Source organism: Narcine bancroftii, chromosome 2 (assembly GCF_036971445.1).
Source record: "Narcine bancroftii isolate sNarBan1 chromosome 2, sNarBan1.hap1, whole genome shotgun sequence".
In the NCBI taxonomy this organism is placed as follows: domain Eukaryota; kingdom Metazoa; phylum Chordata; class Chondrichthyes; order Torpediniformes; family Narcinidae; genus Narcine; species Narcine bancroftii.
In genome coordinates, this window is record NC_091470.1 from 250994636 (window position 1) to 251019621 (window position 24986).

Here is a 24986-nt window from a genome sequence, read left to right on the forward strand (position 1 = left end):
GGGGGAAAACATACAATATCCTTACAGTGCTGGATTCAAACCTCAGTCCCGATCGTTGACACTGTAAAGGCATTGCACCAACCGCTATGCCAACAGTGCCGCCCCTAATGAAGAACAGAGATCAGGGAGATCTTTCTTAGATGACCTTAAATACATAATTACTAAGTGGTACAAGATGAATAGTGATGAATTTACTTTGAAAAACTCTAATTTGCAGAAAAATTCATGCTGAATATAAAACACTGATCAAGAACAGGTCAAGTACTCTAAAGACTGCATATATTGTCATGTATCCTCTTTCAAATGGGTTTTTAAAAATATTTTTGATTTTAATATACATAGAAATCCTCTCCAGTAATATAGACATATATTAAAAAAAAACTAACTTTTTCTTTACAAAAAACAAACAAAACAGCCCCTCCCCTCCTCCCATTCAAAATATAAATCTGCACACTGTCAACACTCACATTTATGTTGACCATCAAAAATTCTATATGGGGAAGTCACTTGCATTTATACTACAGCAGCATTTATTTTTCTTATTATTATTGCATTATTATTATATGATCCAACAATGGCTGCCATATCTTAATAAATGTCATGTTTGTTCTTTAAATTGTATGTAATTTTTTTCCATAGGTATGCAACTATTCATTTCAGCAATCTATCGTGCAATACGTAGAGAGGAGTTGGATGTCCAAGTAATCGCAATACATTTCTTAGCCACAGCTAAAGCTATTTTAACAAATGAAATTTGAAATTTAGTTAGTTTATTACCTATTTCAATGAAGTTGCCCAAAAGATAAAGCTCCATGTCATCAGTGGCCACCCTGTTACCCTTGTTAATATTTCAGTAATATCCTGCCAGAAAGGTCTCACCTTCACACACGACCATGTAGCACGTAAAAACGTTCCTATTTCTATCCCACATCTAAAGCATATCTCCGATATTTCATATTTTGATTTATGCAACTTCTGTGGTGTGAGATATAATTGGTTAGAAAATTATATTGCACTAATCCGTATCTAGCACTTATAATTGATGTCATGCTATCAAAACGCCAATCAGACCAACATCTTTCCATTACTGCAACACCAAGATCTGACTCCCACGTCTCTCTCAATCTCTGTAAACCTGGTTTCGCACTTTCATTCTGGAAACCATAGTACATCTTAGTAATAAATTTAGGTGTATTCCCTAGCCAAATTGTTCATTATATTTCACTAATTTCATGTGTGGCCAAACTTGGCCCCCATCTTTCTCTTAGGAATGATCTTAGCTAGAGAAAACAAAAGGAAGGCCCATTAGCTATTCTGTATTTATTTCTTAATTATTCAAAAGACATAAGAGACCCCTCCAAATAATAAACATCAATATATCTTACTCATTTATCATACCATGAATTCAATATTTTGTTACCCAGATTCATAAGAATGTTTGACTGGGTCTTCACATGCTTTTCTTCCAATGCACTAATTTATTTCTTGCCATATTCTAATCATATGCATTAATATAGGGTTATCTGTCTTTTTCTTATTAACTTAACATTCCACATAAATAAAGTCCTTCACTGTTTCTTCTATTGAATTCAATCCCATTTGGATCCAAGAAGGGGACTGTCTTCTTCAAAAAAGAATGATAAAGATTTTTCTTGTGCTGATAAATAGTATTTCTTAAAGTCTGGAAGTCTAAGTCCTCCCAATTTATAGTCCCATGTTAGCTTTCCCAAAGAAATTCACGGCACTTTGTTATTCCATAAGAATGGGCTTATGTAATTATTCAGTAATTTAAATAATTTTTTTGGTAATGCAAAGATACTGTAATCTTGGCATCACATTCATTTTAAAGCAATTCATTCTTCCCACTAGAGTAATCAGATTTTTCCATTTCTGTAAATATTTTTTTTCTAAAAGAGTGTAATTAAATTTATATAAGTTTGGTAAATTATTATCTGACATTATTCCTAAATATTTGATTTCATTGATCTTCCATTAAAATCTACTTTCATAATCAAAATTTTTCTATGGCATTATCACACTCTTGTCCATATTTATTTTATAATGTGATATCCTTCCATATTTTACGAATGTTGTTTGTAATTTTATCAAGGATTCAGCCAGGTCAGACATATATAATACCACATAAGCAACAAATAATACTAATTTTATATTTTTCTTCTCTAACTTTGAAACTCTTAATGCCCGGACCCATCCTTATAATCTTTGCCAGTGGTTTAATAGCTAGGATATTGATTTTGGCTTGTGGTTTATGGTAAAGAGTTCTTATCCAGTTCAAAAATTTTCAGCCTATACCAAATTCTTCCAATGTTTTAAATAAGAAAGACCATTCTAATTGATCAGATGGTTATTCTTGAATTCAACTTTATTTTGCCACATGTATTATAGTAAATAGTCTTCTTAGACTATTTGAAGAGTGTCTTCCTTTAACAAATACCACCTGATCTGTATGTATTAATTTTGGTTGATATTGTCCCAGTCTATTAGCTAATGCCTTTGCCAGTATTTTACAATCAGCATTGAGGAGTGCTATAAGCTTATATGATGAAGTTTTTAATGGGTCTCTACCTTTCATCAGTAACCCTGTAATTATTAGCAGTTGAGAAAGATTCTGGGAGGATCCGTGTCTCAACTCCCGGTCCAATGCATCCATTATAAGAGGTATCATTAAATCTTTAAATTGTCTGAAGAACTCGAGAGGAAACCCATCCTCCCCCAGAAATATATTAGCTTGTAAAGTACTCAAGGCTTTCTCGATTTCTTCTCTTGTGAAAGAGGCATCTAAGTCAATTCATTCTCTATCTTCTAATTTTGGAAGTTCATCATTTGTTAAAAATTTGTCCATCTGATTTATATACTGTAGTTTTGTATAATATTGACTAAAATTATTATTTCTTTCTTTTTGATTATATTGGCCTCTTTTATATTGCATTTATCATTCTAGATGACTTCTCTGCCTTTAACTGCCAAGATATAACTTTATGCACCTGTTCCCCATATTCATAATATTTTTGTTTGGTTTTTAATATTTTTTTTCATTCTATATATTTGTAATCTGTTATATTTCATTATTTTATTCTCTAACGGTCTACATTTTTCTTGTGACCTGTTCTCTGATAATTTTCCAATTTTGTTACATCTTTATCTCGACCATCTAATTTGTGATATATTCTCTCTTAAGATTTTTTGTTTAGGAAATAATTTGTCTCTTTAATAAGCTTTAAATGTATCCCATATTAAAAAGCTAGAAGAAAGGTTAGTTTCACAGAATAGTTTTATCTGTCTCTTAATAAACTCACGAAAGTCCTTCCTTTTCAACAGTGTGGCATTGCATATATTTTCTTGTTTTTCCATTAAATAATAGTTGAAGTTAATGGTGAATGATCTGATAAAAGTCTCACTGAATATTCTGTTTTTACCACTACTTTTTAACTGGGCTGACATAAAAACAAATCAATCCTTGTATGTGAATCGTGTACCCTTGAATAGAATGAATAGTCTCTTTCTACAGGGTTAAGCTGCCTCCATATATCAATCAAATTTAAATCCTTCATAAATGATAGTGTATTTTAACATCTTTTGCCCTTGTTACTGTTCTGGTTGATTTACACAGTATTGGATCTAGACAGAAATTGAATTCTCCTCTAACCAGTATATTTTTGTCTTCCCTCTGCTATATTTAAAAAATATATCTTTCATAAAGGTTTCATCATCATAATTTGGTGTATAAATGTCCATGATCCTGCATAAATTTTGCAATATGCCATTGCAAATCTTCTAACCTGGTCAGTCAGTGTCTCTTCTATTATTATTGGTAAATTTTTATGAATTACAATTGCTGCTACTCTTGCTTTTGAGCCAGATGATGATGATATTTCTTGTCCCATCCATCCTCTTTTAATTTAGCATGTTTGATTTGGTAAGATGAATTTCTTGTTGAAAGACTCTATCTGCCTTTAATTTTTTTAGGTGTGCCAAGACTCACCTCCTCTTCACCATCCCATTAACATTACATTAAGACTAATACATTTTAATGTTCTCTATCTATATTGATTTTTCAAACAAATATTGTTTAACAATAAAACCTTTTCAATTGTTTAAATAATAGTGATCTTTCTCCTTTAAAAAAAACACATACAATGTCACTGCCCTGACAGTGACGTAAACAAGAAACCCTAAAAGCCCACGGAATCTTTCACGGAAGAAGAACCCCTCCCTTTAGCGTCACCTCTTATAGATACTCCTCTCCGGGTGCCATTCTCCTTCTCAGAACAGAGTCTCCACCTTGCTATTACTTTTTCCAAGTTTTCTCTCTTTTCTGAGCTTACCATAAACATTTCAATCAAATCTACTTTTCAACAATAAATATAAGATTTTATTTAAAACACAACTTTTACTTAGTCCCATTGTAAACATTCTTCACAGTCATCTTCTTTGGCAACCTTAGCCTTTGCATAAACTTTACAGGAAGTCTTCCAGCTCATACTTATTCTTGAAAAGTCATTGATTACTTTCTGCAACTTGGACCCTCAGAGTCGTGGGTATATCATCGACTATTTCAAGTTTTTGAAACGCAGTTGTTATTTTACATCATCAAACTCCATATAACCATTTACAGAGCGGAAACAGGCTATGTCAGCCTTTCGAGTCCGCACCGGTTCACTAGAACAAATCCACTAGCTCAATCCTCCCACTCTCCGCCAATATTCCTCCAACTCCCTCACCTCCATGTACACATCCAACCTTCTCTTAAATGACAGAAGGGGCCCTGCTGCAACTATCTCATTCGATTTGTGAACTCCTTTTGCTTAATCAAAGTAGGTCTAAAATCTTGAAAAAAAAAAGGCACTTTTTCATGGTCATTCTGAGGCGGGCCATTATTTTGCTTAGACTATTCAGGTGCTGCTTCCAGAATTGTCTCCTGTTCCCAGTAACTCAAAAGTCTTATCAGGACCAGTCGCTTATTGCCAGTTCTCTTGGGTCCAAGGGTCCAGTGTGCCCTTTCAATGTGAAATTTTTCTCTGAATTTGTCTTCTCCCAGCACTAGCAGTATCCATGTTTCAAAGAAGTTCACTGGTTCTCTTCCCTCGGTTCCTCCTTTTAGTCCAATAATTCAGACATTATTTCATCTGCTAAAATTCTCCATATGGTCGATCTTGTCCAGCAGATCTTGTCTGTCTGACTCCCAATGCTTCGCATATTTTCCCAAAGCTTTTAGCTTATCTTGTGTTTTACCAAGTCTGTTTCTGCCTGGTACATTCTTTCCATTAAGTCTTCAACAATTCCTTTAATTTCAATCATCCTTTCAGTCATGTCTCTCATTATATTTTCAACCTCTACAAATTGGTTGCTCAAGTTTTCCATTTTCTCCAGGATAATATTTGATTCTTGTCCTGGCTCCCCAGCGCTGCCAGGGTCTGTGGTCCTGAGGCCACTCTTGCACTCTTCCGTTTAGGGCTTTCGCTCAATGTTCTTGGCTGAGTAGAAATGTCTTCATTTTCTGTTCTTGGCTGCCTTGGTTTCTTAGTAGTTGTTTTATCCATTTTTTTTAGTGAAAGATTTTTAATTTTAAAATTTTAACCATCGTTTTGATACTCTTCATGGAGAGCTCGATCAAAACACATCTAAGTCCTTCACGTGGCCATGCCCCCTTTCAAATGGGTTCTTAAACTGGAGGAACTCAGCAGGTGAAAGAAAAGAAAATGGTCAGTGTTGTGAGCCTGAAGCCTTCTTCAGTCCTGATGAAAGGTTCTGGTCTGAAAAGTTGATCATTCTTATTTCGACAGATGTTGTGTGGCCCACTGAGTTCCTCCAGCAGATCCCAACATCTGCAGTCTCTCATATATCTTCAAGGATCTCAAATGAGACCCATTCCACTCAAATAGTAGCAAAGGAATTTGCACTACCTTTTAGTAAAAGCAAGGACTTGCCATGTGCCTTGGACAATGTCTTGAGCTCTGTTGCCAAAGGCAGGAAATTGGTCAATATTTCCCTTCACCTTGGCAGATCCTAGCTATGTGTGTTGACGACTGAACTTCAGGGCAATCTACTGGTCATAAAACAGTTTGAAACATCTTGACCACATGGGGTCTATGACATTTTCAAAATGGAAATATTTTTTAAAATTTTACTTCCTTCAGCAGGAGAAAATTTTGCTTGTCACAATATTAAAATGATCAAACAGGTTTGGTAATGGGGGCAGATTTAGGTTCAGTGATAGGGGAGACACATTCAGGTACTGAAAGGATGCTGCAAAATTTCCTGGTTGAAAAATCATCAACTTTTGCAAGCTTCTGCAGGAATTTTTAAAGAGAAACTGAAAAGTGGAAAGGTAATCACGTCTAGCATGAAGCCTCGAACAAATCTTTCCAAAAATGTTATCATTTTTGCTTGGTTGTCACCATACTTTCAACAGTAACCTTATCACTGTTGCTCCAGTCAATTGGAAGATCCTTTCAGTGGGAGAAAATCTACGGAACTATAGTGAAGCATAATTTTGAACAAAGGGACATTTTCTGTATTTGACTTTAATGTCAATCTAAAAAAAAGACTATTTAAAGATTGACAAGACTATCCAATGAAGTCCACTCATACGTTACCATCTTATATTCTACATGTTAACATGCGAGTAGATTTAAGTTTGGCTGATTAGGTTACTTGGGATTGGAATCAATATTCATTTTCATGATGGTTTGATGTCATTTGTGACATTTACAAATGATCCCATTGATACGATAAACTTAAAATGTTAGCCATATAAAATCTCCATCACTTCAGACTCTTTGGACAATATCATTATTTAGTGTCTTTTACAGGAATACAAAATATATCAATCATAGCAAATCAGATTCTAACTTTGATTTTTGTACCTTTATCTCTTCCTGACATCTTTGTCCTTACAGCTGCATGCTTATAACAAAACTGATTCACCTGCCTTTTGAAGATTTTTTCTGATGACCCAGTGAAAAAAAGTATCACAGTTTTGTGCATCATGAACCAAAGTCTTTCATTCCTTTTATTCAACAACCATTAGAACTATGGTAACATAGTAAGATTAAGGTTTGAATGTTATTATGCACTCCGTTTCTTTAATTAAATTTTTATAAATCTGCTGCATGCCCTAAACTTTGATATAATATACGTTTAGACAAACAAACTGCCAGACAGTCCAACTTGATCCATGAAGAGCTGCTGGCCCCCAAGGAGGCAGTGCAAATTTATCAGAATGGTATGCAGGTCTCCCCCATGCAGGACCCAATGTATAAGTGCACATGCTGCCATTTCAAGCCAAATGCCCAAACATGTTCTGCAGCACCCAATGATTTCAGGTTCTTTTTAATTGCCCATGGCTGCAGAGATTAGTCACTGCCCTCTGCTCAGCATTTCATAGAAATGTAAATGCATTTAATAATTTTGTGTCTTAAAATGCTTTCAAAAATATGTTGAATGGGAGCAAGAGACTGAAAATCTAAATGTGAAAAAAAAGCCATTTTTGACATTGCAATTATTTTGAAATGTTATGCTCCTTTGGTATTGATGTATTAATAGCTTTTTGCTTTTGATCTCTTAGGCTGTATTTTCATCAGTGTTCTATTTTGCATCTGTACCCTTGTATCAGGGTTTCCTCATGGTAGGGTAAGTAGCAATACTGTATAAAATTCCAAAATAAAATTTAATATTTTCTATTATTGTAGGGATACAAATCCAAAATAAAATGTATAATTTTCTAGTATTGCAGGGATATAAATATTAACCACTTGCTCTTCTTTTAGGTATGCTACTATCTACACCATGTTTCCTGTTTTCTCTCTGGTGTTAGATCAGGATGTAAAGCCAGAAACGGCAATACTGTATCCAGAGCTTTACAAAGACCTCACAAAGGTGTGTAGTAAGTTTGGAAATTTGTGCACATTGTATAATGAATACTTCTGTGGCACACCTATCCAGCAGTGCGTCACTGGAGTCTTCCAACTTCTTTATCCAAAACTAAAACTACAGTAACACTCACATAATCCGGAACCTCAACAATCAGCAAAGAATTTGCAGAAAATAAATTGGTAAATAATAAGGAAATTTAAAATTGACGCACCCCACTGTTAGTTTGCCAATCACACAACGCACAATCTCATGCAACCAGAAAATACGCTTATCCGGCATCTAACAATCCCCATAGGTGCCGGATGCCAGGAGTTTTACTGTATTTCTGTTTCATCTAAAACAATGTCTATCGCAAAGAATTTATAGAATTTTTAAATGATAATTTAAATATACAAACAGAACAAATTTTAAACTGGATGTTGCTACAGGATTTAGGGTACATTTTTGCCCCCCAATAGATATAGTGGATAAAAATGTTCATTATTAGACTGGTCACATTTTGCTGCATTACCTTTTTGCAAATTTTGCAGAAAGATGCTTCCTTGTATCTGCAAATAGGTTATAATGCACTGATTGGAATTTTTCTTCATGGAAAGTGAACCACATGCAAAGCCAGCATTTATTGACCTCCCAAACCATCCTTGTTGTGATGAAGGTGCTCCAATACTGCAGTTAGATAGCAAATTCCAAAATTCCAACCCAGCAAAGATGAATAGATTTCCAAGCAAGCCTGGTGTGTGATATGGCAAAAATAAAATAGCAAGAGGTGTCATTTCTGTGACCCTCCTGCTTTTGTCCATTTTAATGTAGAGTTTACATATTTGGGAGATGCAGTCAGAGTAGGCTTGGCAGATATTTGCAGTGCATCTTTGTGCAAACTTCAGTCATATTGTACCAGAAATGGAAAGCCTAAATGTTCAGGGCAGAGGATAGAGTGGGTCAGCTGGACTACTTTGTTCTAGCCTTTGGAATGTGGTTGAAACAGGCAATCAATAATAACAAAAAGCTGATATTGTGAAACTATCAGGCTTATTAACTAAAGACAGGAACTAACTTCAACCTCAATGACTGATCGAAGCAAAGAGAAAGGGGAACGTGCAAGGGGCTATGGGTAGGAGCAAACTCGGGAGACCTGTCCAGCCGGCAGTCGCCAATCATGGGACAACAGTGGTTTACCGCAGCTTGGTTCTTCTACTTTAATTGGATGTTTTTCCAGAGTAACTTGCCAGAGGCCATTGTCATTATTGTACTCATACTTTGGGGTTGTTATTCTACAACTGGACTCTCAAGTCAACCTACAAATCACAATTAAAAGTAAGAGGTCAGTGTTAGATGGAGGAATTGATGCCTCCAGTGACTTCCTACAATGCAGCTGAGTTGGATTGCAAATTACATTTTTAAAATAAAATATTTAACTTCAAATTTAGATTTGGACACACAGCATGGTAACAAGACTTTCCAGCCCACGACCCCATGCCCCCTCCCTTCCCCCACAAAATAACCTATTTAACCTACAATCCCTGTACATTTTTGAAGGTTTGGAGGAAACCCATGCAACCATCAGGAGATCATACAAACTCCTTGCTGGAATTGAAGCCATGTCACTGGCCCGCTAATAATGTTACACAAACCGCTAGGCCCGTTATCCAGGAACGTAAAAAAGTGACAGAATTATGCTTTTCGGACTCTTGACAAAATTTTGCATGCAGCTTCACAGTCTCTGACTGCACTTCCACACAGGCTGCACTCTACTGATTTGTGAAAAGCAAGTTCTTTTTCTGAAATATTATTCCTACTCACTGCAGCAGCTGAAACAGGACCAGGAAAAATTTAATCATCGTTCCTTGTAATCGGACATCAAAAAACTTTAAATGGAAGATGTCTCTGCTCAACTGGTTCTGGGATAGATTCTGTCAGACGTGGCTCCAAAGAGAAGGTTAAACAATTCTAAAGCTCAAGTAGCCAGTGAGTCGATGGAAGGGTTATCAAACTTGGTTACTTCAAAAGCAAAATAAAGCCAGCAGGCAAGTTGATAACAATTAATCCTTTAGCAGAACCAAGAGTTCTTTCAGCAATGGCTGTAGGAATATTCACATTGACATACTAATTATCTAATCTTGATTCTGTACCACAAATATTCTAAATGTTCTGAAGATCTGTGCAGAATTTTAGCAACATGTAATCAATTAATTGATCAGTTAAATAACTTCTGTGCTCAACTGACGCGATGTAAAATTTGTCTGGTAAGAAATTCCATTGTAAACATTTATAGGTAACAATCTCTATTTGAGGCTTGGAGAAATTAACTTTGCTTTGGGTGTACATAAAATGTAAGAATCATAGAAAGTAAGTAGCTCCAAGTGTGCTCCACTATTCAGTAAAATCACTTTAACCCTGATTATTGACTTCAGTTTCCTGCCTGATTCCCATAACCATTGATTCCACTCCAGTTTTTAAAAAAATCTCAGTCTTGAATATGCTTAGCCTTTCAACCACTAATTGATCATATGTTGGCACTCATATCAGTTCACTATTTCTTTATATTTTATAGCTGTATGTACACTTCTCACTTTTCCTCCCCATGCTCTGTAAAGTGCACTGCAGATTGGTTTTTAATGGAGCAAAATCAATAAAATTCTAACGAGGACAGTTGTCAAGATCCATTTTCGAATTTTAGATGTAATAGCTGATATGAAGAGCATGTAAAATGTTGAATTTATTATTTTAGAGCTGTTCTTGTTAAGGGGTAATGTTATTTTGAAGCTCGGTTTGATTGGTACTGCCAGTCCTCTGACTCATTTTGCTGATCTCTTAAATTGAGCCTCATTGGATATTTCAAAAGTAAGTACTGCAGTTGCTGGATATCTTAAATTGTGCTGGAACTTGTCAGAAAGTCTGGCAGCTGCATTGGTGTCGAAGGGAGTGAAAAATAACATTTTGGCTTTATAATCTTTCATCAGAACACTGTGATAAGGCTCAAGATAAAATTTAAAAGGGATGGGCTGGAGGGAATAGAAGATCTGTGATAGGATGGAAGCAGAAGAGTTCAGAGATGAAAGGGAAATGAAGAATAATATATCAGAGGAAGATGGAACTCAGTTTTCCCTCTAAAACGTTGTGATTTGGATTTATCTCCCTAAATATCTACTGTGATGAAATGCTTTGCGAGGATGGTCATGGCCAGAATTAACACATACCTAAGTAAAGGTCTGGACCTACTGTAATTCGCCTACTGTCACAATCACTTCACAATAGACGTAATATCACTAACTCTCCACTCAGCTCTGGATCACCAAGACAACAGCATCTCGTACATCTGACTACTCTTCATTGACTACAGCTTAGTCTTCAACACTATTATTCCCTCTGTTCTGGTCAACAAGCTCAAATCCTGGCCCTCTGCACTCTTCTCCCCACCACCCGCAACTGGATCCTTGACTTCCTCTTTGGAAATCCAGTCTGTACGAATTGGAAATAACTTCACCTCACTGACAATCAACACAGCTGCAGCTCAAGGATGCGTGCTTAGCCCACTGCCCCACTCATTCTCCACCCATGAATGAGTGGCTAGGCATAGTTCAAATGCTACCTGCAAATTTCCCAATGACACCACGGTTGTTAGCAGAATCACAGATGACAATGAGGAAGTTTACAGGAGGGAGATAGATCACTAGTTGGATGGTGTCACAACAACAACCTTGCACTCAACATTAGCAAAACCAAGAAGATAATTGTGGTCTTCAAGAGGAAATCAAGAAAACGCGTACCATTTTCTCATCAAGGGGTCAGCAGTGGAGAGTGTCAAGAACTTCGAATTCCTGTGTGTCAACATCTCTGAGGATCTGTCTTGGAGCCTCTATGTTGATACAATCACAAAGAAGGCTCAAAGAGACTGTCTGGAATGGAGGTGTCAATGCTCAAGACAAGAAAAAAACTCCCAAAAGTTGTTTGCTCAGCCTGCAACATCATGGGCACCAGTCTTCACTCCATCAAGGACATCTGCAAGAGGCAGTGTCTTAGAAAGCAGCAGTTATCCTCAAGGACCCTCACCACCCATGGCCTCTTCAGTCTGCTACCATCAGGAAAAAGATGTAGGAGCCTGAAGATGAGCACTCAGCGGCACAAGGACTACTGCTTCCCCACTGCCACTAAATGAGCAATGAACCACAGACACTACCTCACTTTGTCATTTTTCTTTTCTTGCATTATTTTTTATTTATTTTGATATGTGATTTATAGAAATATTTCCACTGTGATACTGCTGCAAAACAACAAATTTTGTTACATGTTCATGACAATAAATTCTGATTCTGAAATCTTTTCTTTCTCTAAGATGTTTCATAAAATCTACCTTCCGACTAAGATTTTTGCTCATCTGTTCTTGTATCATATGTGGCTAAATGTCAAATATGTTTGTATCTGTGAAGTCATTTCAGGCTTATGAATTAATTCCCATGTGCCGTAAAATAGTTGCATTTTAGATGATTGCAATCATACATGTATCTAAAAATGTTACGATTTTATTGTGTGTACTGTGATGGTATATAGATATGTTTTGGGGAGATAAATTGGGGCAGGTTTGTTAGTGTAGGTCACATACAAATACTTTAAAACATTATCTTATTTAAAATACTGGAACTCTGCTAATACTAGACATGTCAGCCCCAGAGCCTTTGCAAAAGCTTTAGAGCAGGTGTAGCCAACCTTTTAATTTTTAATCTTTAATTTAGACATATGGCATGCTAACAGGCCATTTCAGGCCACAGACACATAGGCCGAAATGGCCTGTTACTGTGCTGTATGTCTAAATTAAAGATTAAAAATTAAAAGGTTGGCCAACCCTGCTTTAGAGAATGCCCAAGAGACTTCACTAATGGATTGTTGCTTACAAAAAGGCAACAGATGAAAGAACTTGTCGGAGCCGCAGATTGTCTGGAGGGGAACTTGCTGTTCTCTGAGGGTCATGAGGTTTTGCAAGCAGAGAGAGAGAGAGAGAGAGTCAAACAGCTTTTCTCTCAGAGAGAGAGACAGACAGACAGTCAGACAGAGATGAGTTCTGTAGTTTTACAGACAGCAGCAGCAGCTGGGACTGGAACAGGACAAGCTGGCAAGCCTGTGGAAAACCCCAACTGGAAGACAGGATCTGAGTGGTCAAAGCCCTTGTGGTTCATGAAAGAGGAAAGGACTGGTTATCTAATGTTTCACTTGAAATAAGAGAAACAAAAAGGAACTCTGTTGTGACCTGAAAGAAAGAGGTTATCACCTGGAGAACCCTGATGGGACAAGTTTCTTCAGCAAGACACTGAAGTAGCTGATTAAAAAAGGTTTCAGTTGTGGGTGTCCAGCAAACAAAAAATCTCTCTCTGAATGCTAACAAGAACCTCCCTGAGAGGTAACCATTTACCTTTCGAGCACCAAAGCCTGGTGAACTTTTTAAACGTTAAATTCTGTGAACAGTATAAGAATTACCTGCAACCAGTGAATTTGGAGGAATGAGAAATGAGATTGGACTGTGAATCAAATAACTTTTCCAAACTTACACACACATTACATACACGTGCGCTTAGAATTAGAAGGGGGTTAAGTTAGGTTAGTTAATAGTGATAAATTAAAATGTGATTCTATTTTCATGTTTAAAGACAATTAAAAGCAACTTTTGTTTAAGTAACCATTTGTCTTGATGAATATCTATTCCTGCTTGGTTTTGGGGTCGTCTGGGCTCATAACAGTACTGAGGTTCAGTGAGAAAGTTAATTTTGCAAGCAGTCCAGCTCATCAACCCATACATAGTAGAGCAGTAAGAACAGTTCAGTTACAGAGAGAGATTAGTTAGAACAGCAAAGCCAGCATTATTTCACTAGTATGAGATTCATTCATATGTCTGATAACAGTGGAAAATGTCCTTAAGTCTGGCAGTACAGTACTCTTGAATATTCCTGATGGTAGGAAGGAGAAGACAGTGTGAAGAGAGAGTATTAATATATTGGCTGCTTTTCAAAGGCATTGGAAAGTGCAGATCGAGTTGATGGTGGGGGGGAGATAAGTGAGATGGACTGAGCTACATTCACAACTCTCCACAATTTCTTGTAGCATTGAGCAGAGCAGTTCCCATGCCATGCAGCAATGCATCCTAACAGGATACTTGCATTATAAAGGTTAAGTATATATTTATTTTGATTAACTTAACTATTTTCTTTTGTTAGGGTCGCTCATTATCCTTCAAGACGTTCTTTATTTGGGTTCTGATAAGCATATACCAAGGTAGGTCGTAAATTTTACGTAGTTTTACTATTTGAAATCATAATTCCAAATCGTTCTAATATTAAAATTAATCCTTAATTGCATAAAACTAAAAATGTTCTCCGTGCATAGATACCTGGAAAGCGGAGTACTTTGTTGCCAAAGGATTTAAATAAAGTTGCTTTTAGGAAACAGACTTTTTCCCCAACAACTATCAGGCTTATGAGCTTCCTCATACTGCCCTAGCAATAACTCTACTCCAAGGCCACCATAGATCTCTCTGCACTATTCTAATATCACTTTATCGCACTAACTGCAACTATGAATATTTATCTATCCTTTTATATTATCTTTCTTTTCCCTCACGTACGGCAGTTCATACTTACTGTTTCTGTGTTTTACATACCTATATAACTGCAGCAAGCTAGCATTTCCATGCATCAGTACATTGTATTTTTGTATATGACAAAAAGCTCTCCTCCTCTTGAATTCATGGTGGATACAAGTCACACTGGCACCCACTGTCCTCTGCCCGTGGAATGATTTAAGGATGGTGCATCTCTAAAATCTCTTGCATTTAAAATTAAACACTGCCACTTGCAAGTTTACTGGTCAAATAGCCGACTATCCATGGTTCTGTCTTGTTTGAATCTTAGTGCTTTGAGAGAAAGGGTGTGTTTTGTGTTGCTTCATGAGGAACATTTACCTGCTTGGTCAAGGGGAAAGGTAAGAAAACTGATGTAGTCTGTCTCCCCTGAATGCATTCCATTAAGCAAGTGTTTATTGAAATGGTAAGGTGCAAAATAAAATATGTAAAGGATGATATTGAATCAAGCAATATAAGATTGAGATATGTTTCTAAGATAGACATGCAATTACATACAATGAAATTTTATAAAGGTCACCGGATTGTCTTGTAGTTAAAATGAATAACCATATTCCCATGTTCAGGTGACAGAGGCACAGATATTTTAATGTAACAATAGATCTATAACATACCAGCAATAATATTCTATAGTTGTTATTTACTAATTTGAAAATAACTTTCTAGAAAATGACCATTGAAACTGATTTCTGCAGAATATGGAATTGTCAGTTGCAATTTGCAAATATGTTGCATGTCCTTTTAACATACAATAAATGATGGATTCGCAGATCATGGAATCGATACTCATGGATCTGACTCATCACATTTCTCCATGATGCAAGGCCAATCTATTATAATAGATTTAATGATTATAATAATTATCAGCTACACACATAATACTGATTGTGATAACAGCAAAGCCTTGCACTGACTCTCATTTGCTTTGATTCCTCTTGGTGGCAATCCCAAGCACAGCTATCTTCCAGGTTGTCAGCCTTTCATTTGTATCCTTGGTGGCTGCTTCCATATCCTTTCATCTCAATGCAGCAAGCATTTGGATTAGTCCATCCTTAAAGTACCAGCCTAACAATGATTGAATGTTTCATAAAAACCACAATTAGAACCTGTGAGTTCAATAAAAAAACATAAGTTGTTTCATTTGTTCTATCTTCACTTTCAGATTATAGCTAACCTGTTTCATCTGTCTGATAGCATTGAGCACCCAATTCTTGCCACTACTTTAAAATCAGATTTGTATGTCTCTGCTCTCCTTTAAATTTTTTTTCCCAAGCACCCTTTAATGTCAATCATTAACAATCACATTTTTTCCCACATGTCATTTATTCACTTTAATCAGACATAAGGCAAATCATCACTTTTAATTTACTGTTTCAGGTGGAATATTAATCTATGGAGCACTGGTGCTGTTTGAGTCTGAGTTTGTTCATGTTGTTTCAATCTCCTTCACTGCACTTATCTTGACTGAGTTACTGATGGTCGCTCTTACTATCCGAACCTGGCATTGGCTTATGGTTGTGGCAGAGTTCCTCAGTCTTGGCTGCTATGTGGCCTCCCTTGCTTTTCTCAATGAGTATTTTGGTAAGTTGTTTTAAAGGTATGTTGTTTCATTCTTAAATATTAATAGATAATTCATGCATTTGCAAGTCTATCACTTCTGTTGTGCATGGCAAATACTAACTATATATTAAACCAACATGTATACTGCATTTTAACCTTGGAAAATGTTTTAAAGGCTAGAAAATGTATTTCAATTTCTGTACTCCGTATAAATTTCTCATGTGATGGGGTGGATCATACTGGATTCTTCCTGCTTTCATCCGTCTCAAAATATTCTCAATATTTGGGTTGGGTGAGAGGGCTGTTCTCAATGGCACAGTCCAGAAACCTTAGACACTCAAAAGGTAGCTGGGGCAGAAGCTTATCTCCTGCAAAACTTTGTGATTTGAGCTGACTAACATTAAATGGCATGTGAAAAAACATTTAAATGTAAATTATTATTTTTTTGTTTATCTCCTTATGGAATCCTTAATTTTTTTTGGTATTTAGCTGAAAATTCCCACTGGTAGTTTGGATGTTTACATTAGGGAAAGTGTGTAGAAATCTTCCCAAGTAAGGATCGATCACCCTTTAAATATGTCAATTGATTCAGATCAATGGATAAAGTGTGACTTGATGCTCCTTATTATGAATGTATCCAATTAATTAGATCTTAATCACAGAATCAGCATGTATAAATGTTTCATGGTAAAATTCTGACCTTAAAGTCCATGTCACAGTAATGCAAGTCAGCCACGCCAAGGACATTGTCATTAATATTAATAATTATCCTTGGTGTTGGTGAAATACATTACAGTGTTAAGTCTTGGGATCTGGATTGATTATCCATGTTAATTTTTTGTGGCTTTTTTTTTTGCAAGTTATTATCAAGATTCCACTTTCTTGATTAGCATCACATTGTAGTGTTCGCGCTACGCAAGAATGGAGAAGAACGACATGCACGTCAAAGCCTTGGAAAACGAGACTGGTTTATTTCTCTGGCCGTCACACTTATATAGGCCCCAGGCACTGAAGTCAGGATCCCACATCATCAGAGTGCCAACCTGGGATAGGCCGGTGTTCCTGCCAGAGTTCCCCATCTTCATACCGTGTGGAGGTCACCTGGGACGATGACCAGTGTCACTCCCAAGTCTGTGCGGTCACCACATTGTCAGCCAGTCCATGTCTCTGTGTGCGGGCCGGTTCACGACCCCCCCGCCCCCAAGGTCTGGTGACTGAGCCATCGTCCGTAGCCTTGAGCAGTCTATCCCTGTGTCATGTGAGGAGGAGTGGAGATCGGCTCATTACAGTCAGATATGCTGGTTTCAGGCAGTCAACAGTAAAAATCTCCTCCTTACCACTGTCCCTGACGACCCTGAAGGGGCCATCGTAGGGTCATTGTAAGGGCGGCCAGTGAACACCCTTTCTCACAAATACGTACTAACAAATCTTTAAGTCCCTGGGGACGTAATGTTTGGGCTGGCCATGTGGTGGGGGTTGCCGTGAGATCAGGAACCCCAGTTTTCAGTGCAAGTTCTTGAGGGTTGCCATGGGGTCTTCCAGGTGTTTATTGGGCAGCCAGGAACTCCAAGAAATGGTTAAAGGGGCACCATAGACTATCTCCACCACCAAGGCATTGAAGTCTTCCTTTGGCATGGTACGAATCTCCAACAGAACCCAAGGCAGTTCATCCACCCAATTGGAACCCTTGAGCCGGACCATCAAGACTGCCTTGAGGCTCCTGTGAAAGCGCTCCACTAACCCATTGGCCTGAGGGTGATACACTGTGGCGTGGTGGAGCTGTATCCCCAGAAAGTTACGTAATGTTGCCCAGAGGTGATTGTGCCCCCTGCCTGAGGTTATGTGCTCTGGGACCCTGAATATGAGCACCCATGTGTCAATGAGTGCTCTGGCGCAGTTTTCTGTGGTGGTTTCAGCCAGTGGGACCTCCTCTGGCCACCTCGTGGAGCGGTCAACCATGGTCAAGCGATATCTCATCCCAGGGGAAACTGGTAACGACCCCACTACATCGATGTGTACATGGCTGAACCTGCATGAGTGCTCTCGTGCGAATCTGCTCTTTGGAGAACTGACAGTTCATGCAGGTTTTGGCCCACTGGCTAACCTGTTTACAGAGGCCATGCCAGACAACACTGCTAGCCACCATTTTGACCATGGCATGGATTGTGGAGTGCGCCAGGTTGTGGATGGAATGATGGGGCGGGGGCTGGCTGCAGATACGCCACTCAGCAGTGTCAGGTTACCTGGGACAAAGGGGACATCCTTCACCTTGAGGCCAGAGATGGGTGTCTTACATGTGGGGATCTCAGAGCCCTGCTGCTGCACTTTGGTTTGGGCCACGTAGTTGACCCCTTGGGACAGGGCATGAACCGACTCAATCGCAGGGCATGGCAGAGCATCAGCAATTACATTGCTTTTCCCCGCAAAGTGCTGTTTGTCCATGGTGAATTCGGACAAGTGTCTCTGTTGTCAGGCTGACCACGGAAGGCGAAGATCATCGGCTTGTGATTAGTGAACACCTTGAATTGCCAGCCTTCCAAAAAGTAACAGAAATGCCTTATCGCCAGGTATAGCATCAATAGCTCTCAGTTGAAAGCACTGTATTTGAGTTCTGGGGGCGGAGGTGCCTGCTGAAGAAGGCCAGGGGTTGCCACTGCCCCTCAATGTGGTGTTCCAGCATGCCCCCTACCGCTGTGGTGGAGGTGTTGACTGTCAGGGCGCTAGGTCAGGGGTGGACCAGGAGGGTGGTGTTGGCCAGTGCATCTTTGGGGCGTTCTGGAATGCCCTGAAAGTCTCATCATTCCCATGTAATGTCTTTTGCCTTGCTGCCATCAGTGCGAAGAGGGCGCACAAGATGTATTCTGCTGCCGTTATGAACCTGTGGTAAAAAGTTTATCATTCTGGGGAATTCCTGTAACCCTTTTACATGATGTGTATATGACTTAGCGAAATGCTGGACTGCCTCAACCTTCTTGGGGAGGGGTGTAGCCCTGTGTGTGTTTATCCTGTGCTCCAGGAAGTCAATGGTGTCCAGACCAAATTGGCACTTTATGGGGTTGATTGTAGGCCCAAACTCACTCAACTGGGTACACAGTTGTATCAGGTGGGCAACATGGTCTTTGCGGCTGAGGCTGGAGATGTGGATGTCATCCAAATAGATGAATGCAAATGGGAGGTCCTGGCCCATTGCGTCCATCAGCCACTGAAAAGTTTGTGCCACGTTCTTTAGACCGAAGGGCATGCGGAGAAATTCAAACAAGCCAAAGAGGGTTATGATTGGAGTTTTGGGGACATCCTGGGGGAGGTCGGATTTGGTGGTACCCTCGGATGAGGTCCACCTTGAAGAACACCCATGCCCCATGCAGGTTGGCAGCAACATCTTGGATGTGGAGCACGGATATTTGTTTCGCGTTATGGCCTCATTGTGGTTGCATTAGTCGCCACATGGTCTCCAACCCCCCTGATGATTTGGGCACCATGTGGAGGAGGGAGGCCCAGGGACTGTTGGAGTGCCGTGCAATCCCCAGCTCCTCCATTTTCTTAAACTCCTTCGCTAGGCTGAGCTTTTCGGGAGGGAGTTGGCACGCCCTGACATGGAGCGGGTGGCTCTCAATCAAAATGTCGCGCCTTATCCCATGCTTCGGCTCAGCCATGGAGAACTCTGGCGCCACTATTGAAGGGAACTCCACCAGGATGTGGGCGAATTCCTTGTCCGAGAATGTTTTAGAGTCCAGGTGGTGGATGTTGGCAGTAGCTTGGCGCCCCCCAGAGACAAAATCTGAAAAGTTCTGGCGTGCACCAAACGCCGTCCTTTGAGGTCAACCAGCAAGAAGTGGGCCCGAAGGAAATTGAGCAAGAGTTGGATATCCTCGGGTGGCGTGCTCCTGAAATACCTGCTCAAAGAGCAGGCAAGGCTTGTGGCCCTCGGTTAACACGAGCATCTTGCTCATTAGGGCAGACGGGGCCGTATCCCCCAATCTGTCCATTTGCAGCAATCATGTGGTGCCCTAGTGCCGGGAGAGCCCGAAAGTGCGGATTAACAGCTTTTTGAGGGCTGCATATTTGCCTTGCTCCAGAGCCTGCTGTAGGATGTTTACAACTCTTGCCACTGTGTCTTGATTGAAGGCGCTCATTACCTAAAAGTAATGTCGGCGGCGGTGACATGCCGAAGCTGGAACTAAGCCTCAACCTGCTTGAATCACAAGTGTGGCTGCGACACACAAAACATTGGGAGCTTGAAAGAAACCACATGGAAGATCACTGGCTCCACCTGGTCCGTCATCTTCGGGTCCAACTGCTGACTGAACCTATCAGGTTCACTAACATAACTATTGTGCTATGCGAGCATGGAGAAGAACGACACGTACACCAAAGCATTGGAAAGCAAGACTGGTTTATTGCTCTGGCTATCACACTTATATGGGCCCCAGGTGCTAACGCTGGGGCCCCATGTCATCAGAGTGCCAGCCTGGGATTGGCCAACATTCCTGCCAGAGTTCCCCATCTTCCTGCCTTGAGGAGGTCACTTGGGACAGGTCTGCGCAGTCGCTGCATTCGTCACCTATTTTGCGGGCCAGTCTGTGTCACCGTGTGCGGGCCGCTACAATATCATAAATTATATTTATAGGTAATGTCTCCTTGACAATAATTCCCTATTCTAAGTCCTGCTATCCGTCCAGCATTATCAAATAGTTCAGTTCTGCCATGAGGGAGCCATGGTAGAAAAGAGTGGCAGGAAGGATCCAAATTCATGTGACCTCTTCCTTTATGAACTTGTATATGTACATTTTAGCATTCCCGTGTAAATAAATTGGGCTTAATACAATTATCATTAACCTTGATTGTGATCATAGAGTTAGACAGTATAGAAACAGGCCCAATGGCCCATTTGTTTTTCAAATGAGCATCGAAGGCCCATCAAAACTCACCCTCTTCTGCAGTACTTGATCTTCCTACATTTTGAATTTTATATGCTCAGAAAATACTGGAAAAAAAGGATAAAATCTAGCAAAATAAGAGAGCATATGAAAGTTCGGCATATTTCAAAGAGAAAAATTCTCTGGGTGAGAATTTTCATTGTAAATAGCACTTGATTCTTACATAATGTTGGATAACCACCAAGGCTATGCAGATCATTAAATGTTATCATGAATGTAGACATTTAGAAAACTATCAATCCAGCCAAAAGAATGTACAAATATCATTTATGAAATGGAACCAATTAGGTGCAAGTAAAGTGTATTATAAAGTTTTTTTTTGTTTAACAATTTGTTAAAATAAGTGAAGGGAATGATAATTGGATCATTAGCCTTAATAGCTATTTAGACAGTGAGGGGGAAGGGTTTCTAAAGATAAATTCAAAGTTGTACCATGAAACTTTTCCCATGAATTACTTTTGGGATCAAGATAAAATTTGAGATGACCAAAGGTGGTAATCATGCTGTAGACTAGGGACAAGAACTAAAATCTCAACTTCATTTTCATTTGTAAGGAAATACACAGTCACCACTAGCCCACTTATTTTATGGTCATTTAAATATGTTTGTATAAAAGATATGATTGTACAATGTCAGTTTTTTGGTCCCTTTCGACATTGAGTTTTGGCACTGGTTGATCAATAAATATCTCTCATGGAGCCTCAAGGTTAACAAAGTAATAACTTCTGCATTTACAGATGTCGCCTTTATCACCACTGTGACCTTCCTGTGGAAAGTATCAACAATTACCCTCGTCAGTTGTCTTCCACTTTATATTCTCAAGTACTTGAAGCGCAAATTCTCTCCACCCAGTTACTCCAAACTTACCTCATAATGCAGATGTTTATGCTCAGAAAGTAGCACTTTGACTGTTGTTGCGGACCAGGATCTCGTCATCCCTATGAACACTTCACAGGGAATCTTAAAATCTTGAGAAAAAGGGTCTGTTGACCAAACAGCCAAAAAAAAAAGCAATGAAACACATAATGTGCGGAGCATGGGAAAAAAAACTGAGAGCACTTCTGAATTACAGGCACTGCAAAGGACCTTTTGAAATGTGTTCAAATATTTCATAGTTCTGATGGAGTCAGGAAGAAAATGGAAAAAACTTGTCTTTTTATTTTTTTAACTCCCCTTTTGTTTTGCTGAAGTATGTGTACACTCAAATGGACCTTCGTTGGAAATTTTGTCATTATAGTTTTAAATGATTTCTCAAAAACAGTTCTGTAACTCGATGCAGAATTGTCTATGAAGTACTGTTTAGCAAAGTAGTCCAAAAGGTGATGTATAAACAAAATGCTCACATATTGGTGCCATTGTACATAAAGTAGAAAATTAGCACTATATATTTATTGTAGTTTGGCTATCTTTATAAATGCTCAATACTTTGGCATTTGAGATTACCTTGTCTTTATTTCCCTGCGTCTGAATTATAGTTGTGTATTGTGAAGCAAATATGCACTAACAGGAAAATGCACAGCAGGCTTTTAAATATCACATTGTTATAAGCATATTGCTGTCAATTTATCCTTTATTTCTTCCCCAGTATTATCCACATGTATTTTGAAATTTACCATAGGAATTCTGCAGCCTGCATTTTGTGTGAGATCTTCAACTTTAGAGAAGTTTTTTTTTACATATAGTCAAAGAACATGCATTATTGAATTACATAAAATTTTCATTTCTGCTTTGCCAGACTCCAGTCTTTATTCCATTACAGACTGGAGCCTGGATGATTTTTTTTCTCCTGAGGGCTTGTGCTATACAGGAGACATTATCCAAAAAATAAACTGTAAAGAAACCAGCTTTCCTTCAAATCATATCAAGGACATAATTCCAATTATTTCAGGACACTGCTCCTGGATTGATTTCTGTAGCATTTGTATGTTAAAGTGGGGTTTAGAGGAAGATATGGTATTTTTAAAAGAGAAACAATGCTTTTGCCAGCAATTTCCTGGATCCAGCACTGATTTAGAGTTTACTGCATTCACTTGAAATTCCTTTTCAAAAGGAAACAAGAATACATGTATTATGCTGTTTAGTAAACACAAAGTACTTAACATATTGACTTTGACTTGTGAAAATTAATTTTTGTAATCATGAGTCTCTTTTGCATTCTTTTTTTTTCCAGCATTCTGATTTATCAATGTGTCCATTCAGTAACATGCCCAAAAGCAATCATTAGGTGAGATCTTGGACAAACTACTCTTGCCAGTTTTTAATTAAACATTTGAATTCTAGGTTCCATGGTGATTATGCTGGTGTGTCCATAGCTTCCCCATGGCTGTAACTTGGGACTCTTCTCTTTTAGTGAAAGGAAGTTGTATAGTATTTTTGTTAATAGCCTTCAAATAATGGATGCCTGGTGCAAGATTTCGATTGTTATTCTATGCTGCAACTGTGATGTAATTGTATGAAATGAGTAACAGTGAACTGTGCTCTCATGGTCACCTTGATTAAATAATCATTTGGATTAAGTACCCACACTCCACCTGTTATTAAAAATGGACATTTTAGCAATATAAGTGGAGCCTGCATCAGGGTCTAGCTATACAGCCAAGGTCATTGTTTTTGTTAAATTTGTGGGTGAGCCATTGAGTGTCTCTACATTATCTGGATTCGACCAATATAAGGGATCATTTGAGTTTAATGGTGAAGGTGACTATATTCAGATTTTACTGTATTGTTAACTCAAATTGGAACAACTTCTGCACAATAAAATTAATTTACATTTTCACTGACTTTCTCCTTTTTGGAACTTTGGAGATATGATGAATGCAAGAATCACCATGGGGTCATTTAAATTTATTATCTGATTGTTGAATTGTTTGACTGACTGAAATTGTAAAATGTGGTATTTCTTGGTACTTTAGAACCAGGAATTTTCAAATGTCCTGAAATCTGTAATCTGTGCTCTCTGAACATAGACTGGGAGATCATGTCATTGAGCACCTTCATTCTGTCTACTGCAATGACTGGGAAATGCATGGCTGAGAAAATGGTACAGGGAGCGGGGCTTCAGATTCTTGGATCACTGGAATCTCTTTTGGACAAGACACAACCTATTCAAAAAGGATGCGTTACAGTTGAACCTAAAGGGACCAATATCCTGGCAGACAGGTTTAATATAGCAGTTTGGGAGTGTTTAAACTAATTTAGCAGGGGGATAGGAACCAGAGTGCTTGGGCTAAAGAAGGGGGAAACAGCAGTAAAGTGAAGATAGTGTTCAGCAAGGGTGACAGGTGATGAGACTAAATAATAGCCGGAAGGATGACAGAGACACAGTACATGCAAAAACTGGTCTCAAGGTATTGTACTTAAATGCACGCAGCATTAGAAACAAGGTGGATGATCTTGGTATACAGCTACAGGTTGGAGGGTACGATGCTGTGGCCATTACTGAGTCATGGCTAAAGGATGGATGTCATTGGGAGCCGAATGTCCAAGGATATACAATATATCACAAGGATAGGCAGGGAGGTAGAGAGGGTGGTATGGTCCTGAAGGTCAGCAACAATATTAAATCATTGGAAAGAAGGGACATAAGATCAGAAGAGATAGAATCCTTATGGGTTGAGTTAGGGAATGGTAAAGTTAAAAGCACCCTTATGGCAGTATATACAGGCCCCCAAACAGCAGCCAGGATGTGGATGTCAATACAACTGGAAATAGATAAGGAATGTCAGATGGTGTTATGATGGTCATGGAGGGTTTTAACACGAAAGTAGATTTGGGAAAATCAGGTTGGCACAGGACTTCTGGAGAGAGAGTTTGAATGCCTAAGGAATGGCTTTTTTAGAGCAGCTTTTTGATGAGCCCACCAGTGGATTGGGTGCTGTGTAATGAACCAGAGGTAATTAGAGAGCTGAAGGTAAAAGAACCCTTAGGAGGCCGTGATCACAACATGATTGAGTTCACTTTGAAATTTG

At 38.7% G+C, this 24986-nt stretch overlaps 1 protein-coding gene across 3 annotated transcripts in view; it reads left to right on the top strand.

Annotated features, from left to right (window-relative positions):
• The window catches only part of atp9b (ATPase phospholipid transporting 9B), a 346140-nt gene extending 322346 nt beyond the window's left edge, over positions 1-23794 (top strand). For 2 of the 3 annotated variants that reach the window (XM_069920813.1, XM_069920814.1), the window contains 5 exons: positions 7589-7653; positions 7791-7899; positions 14100-14157; positions 15899-16102; positions 21756-23794. In XM_069920813.1, the coding sequence (XP_069776914.1) occupies positions 7589-7653; positions 7791-7899; positions 14100-14157; positions 15899-16102; positions 21756-21892 (573 nt within the window). In that variant the 3' untranslated portion in view covers positions 21893-23794. Of the gene's footprint in view, positions 1-7588; positions 7654-7790; positions 7900-14099; positions 14158-14792; positions 14863-15898; positions 16103-21755 lie in introns of those variants that run through there. The other variant, XR_011352129.1, reaches the window with a different exon arrangement.
• The last annotated feature ends 1192 nt before the right edge of the window (positions 23795-24986 follow it).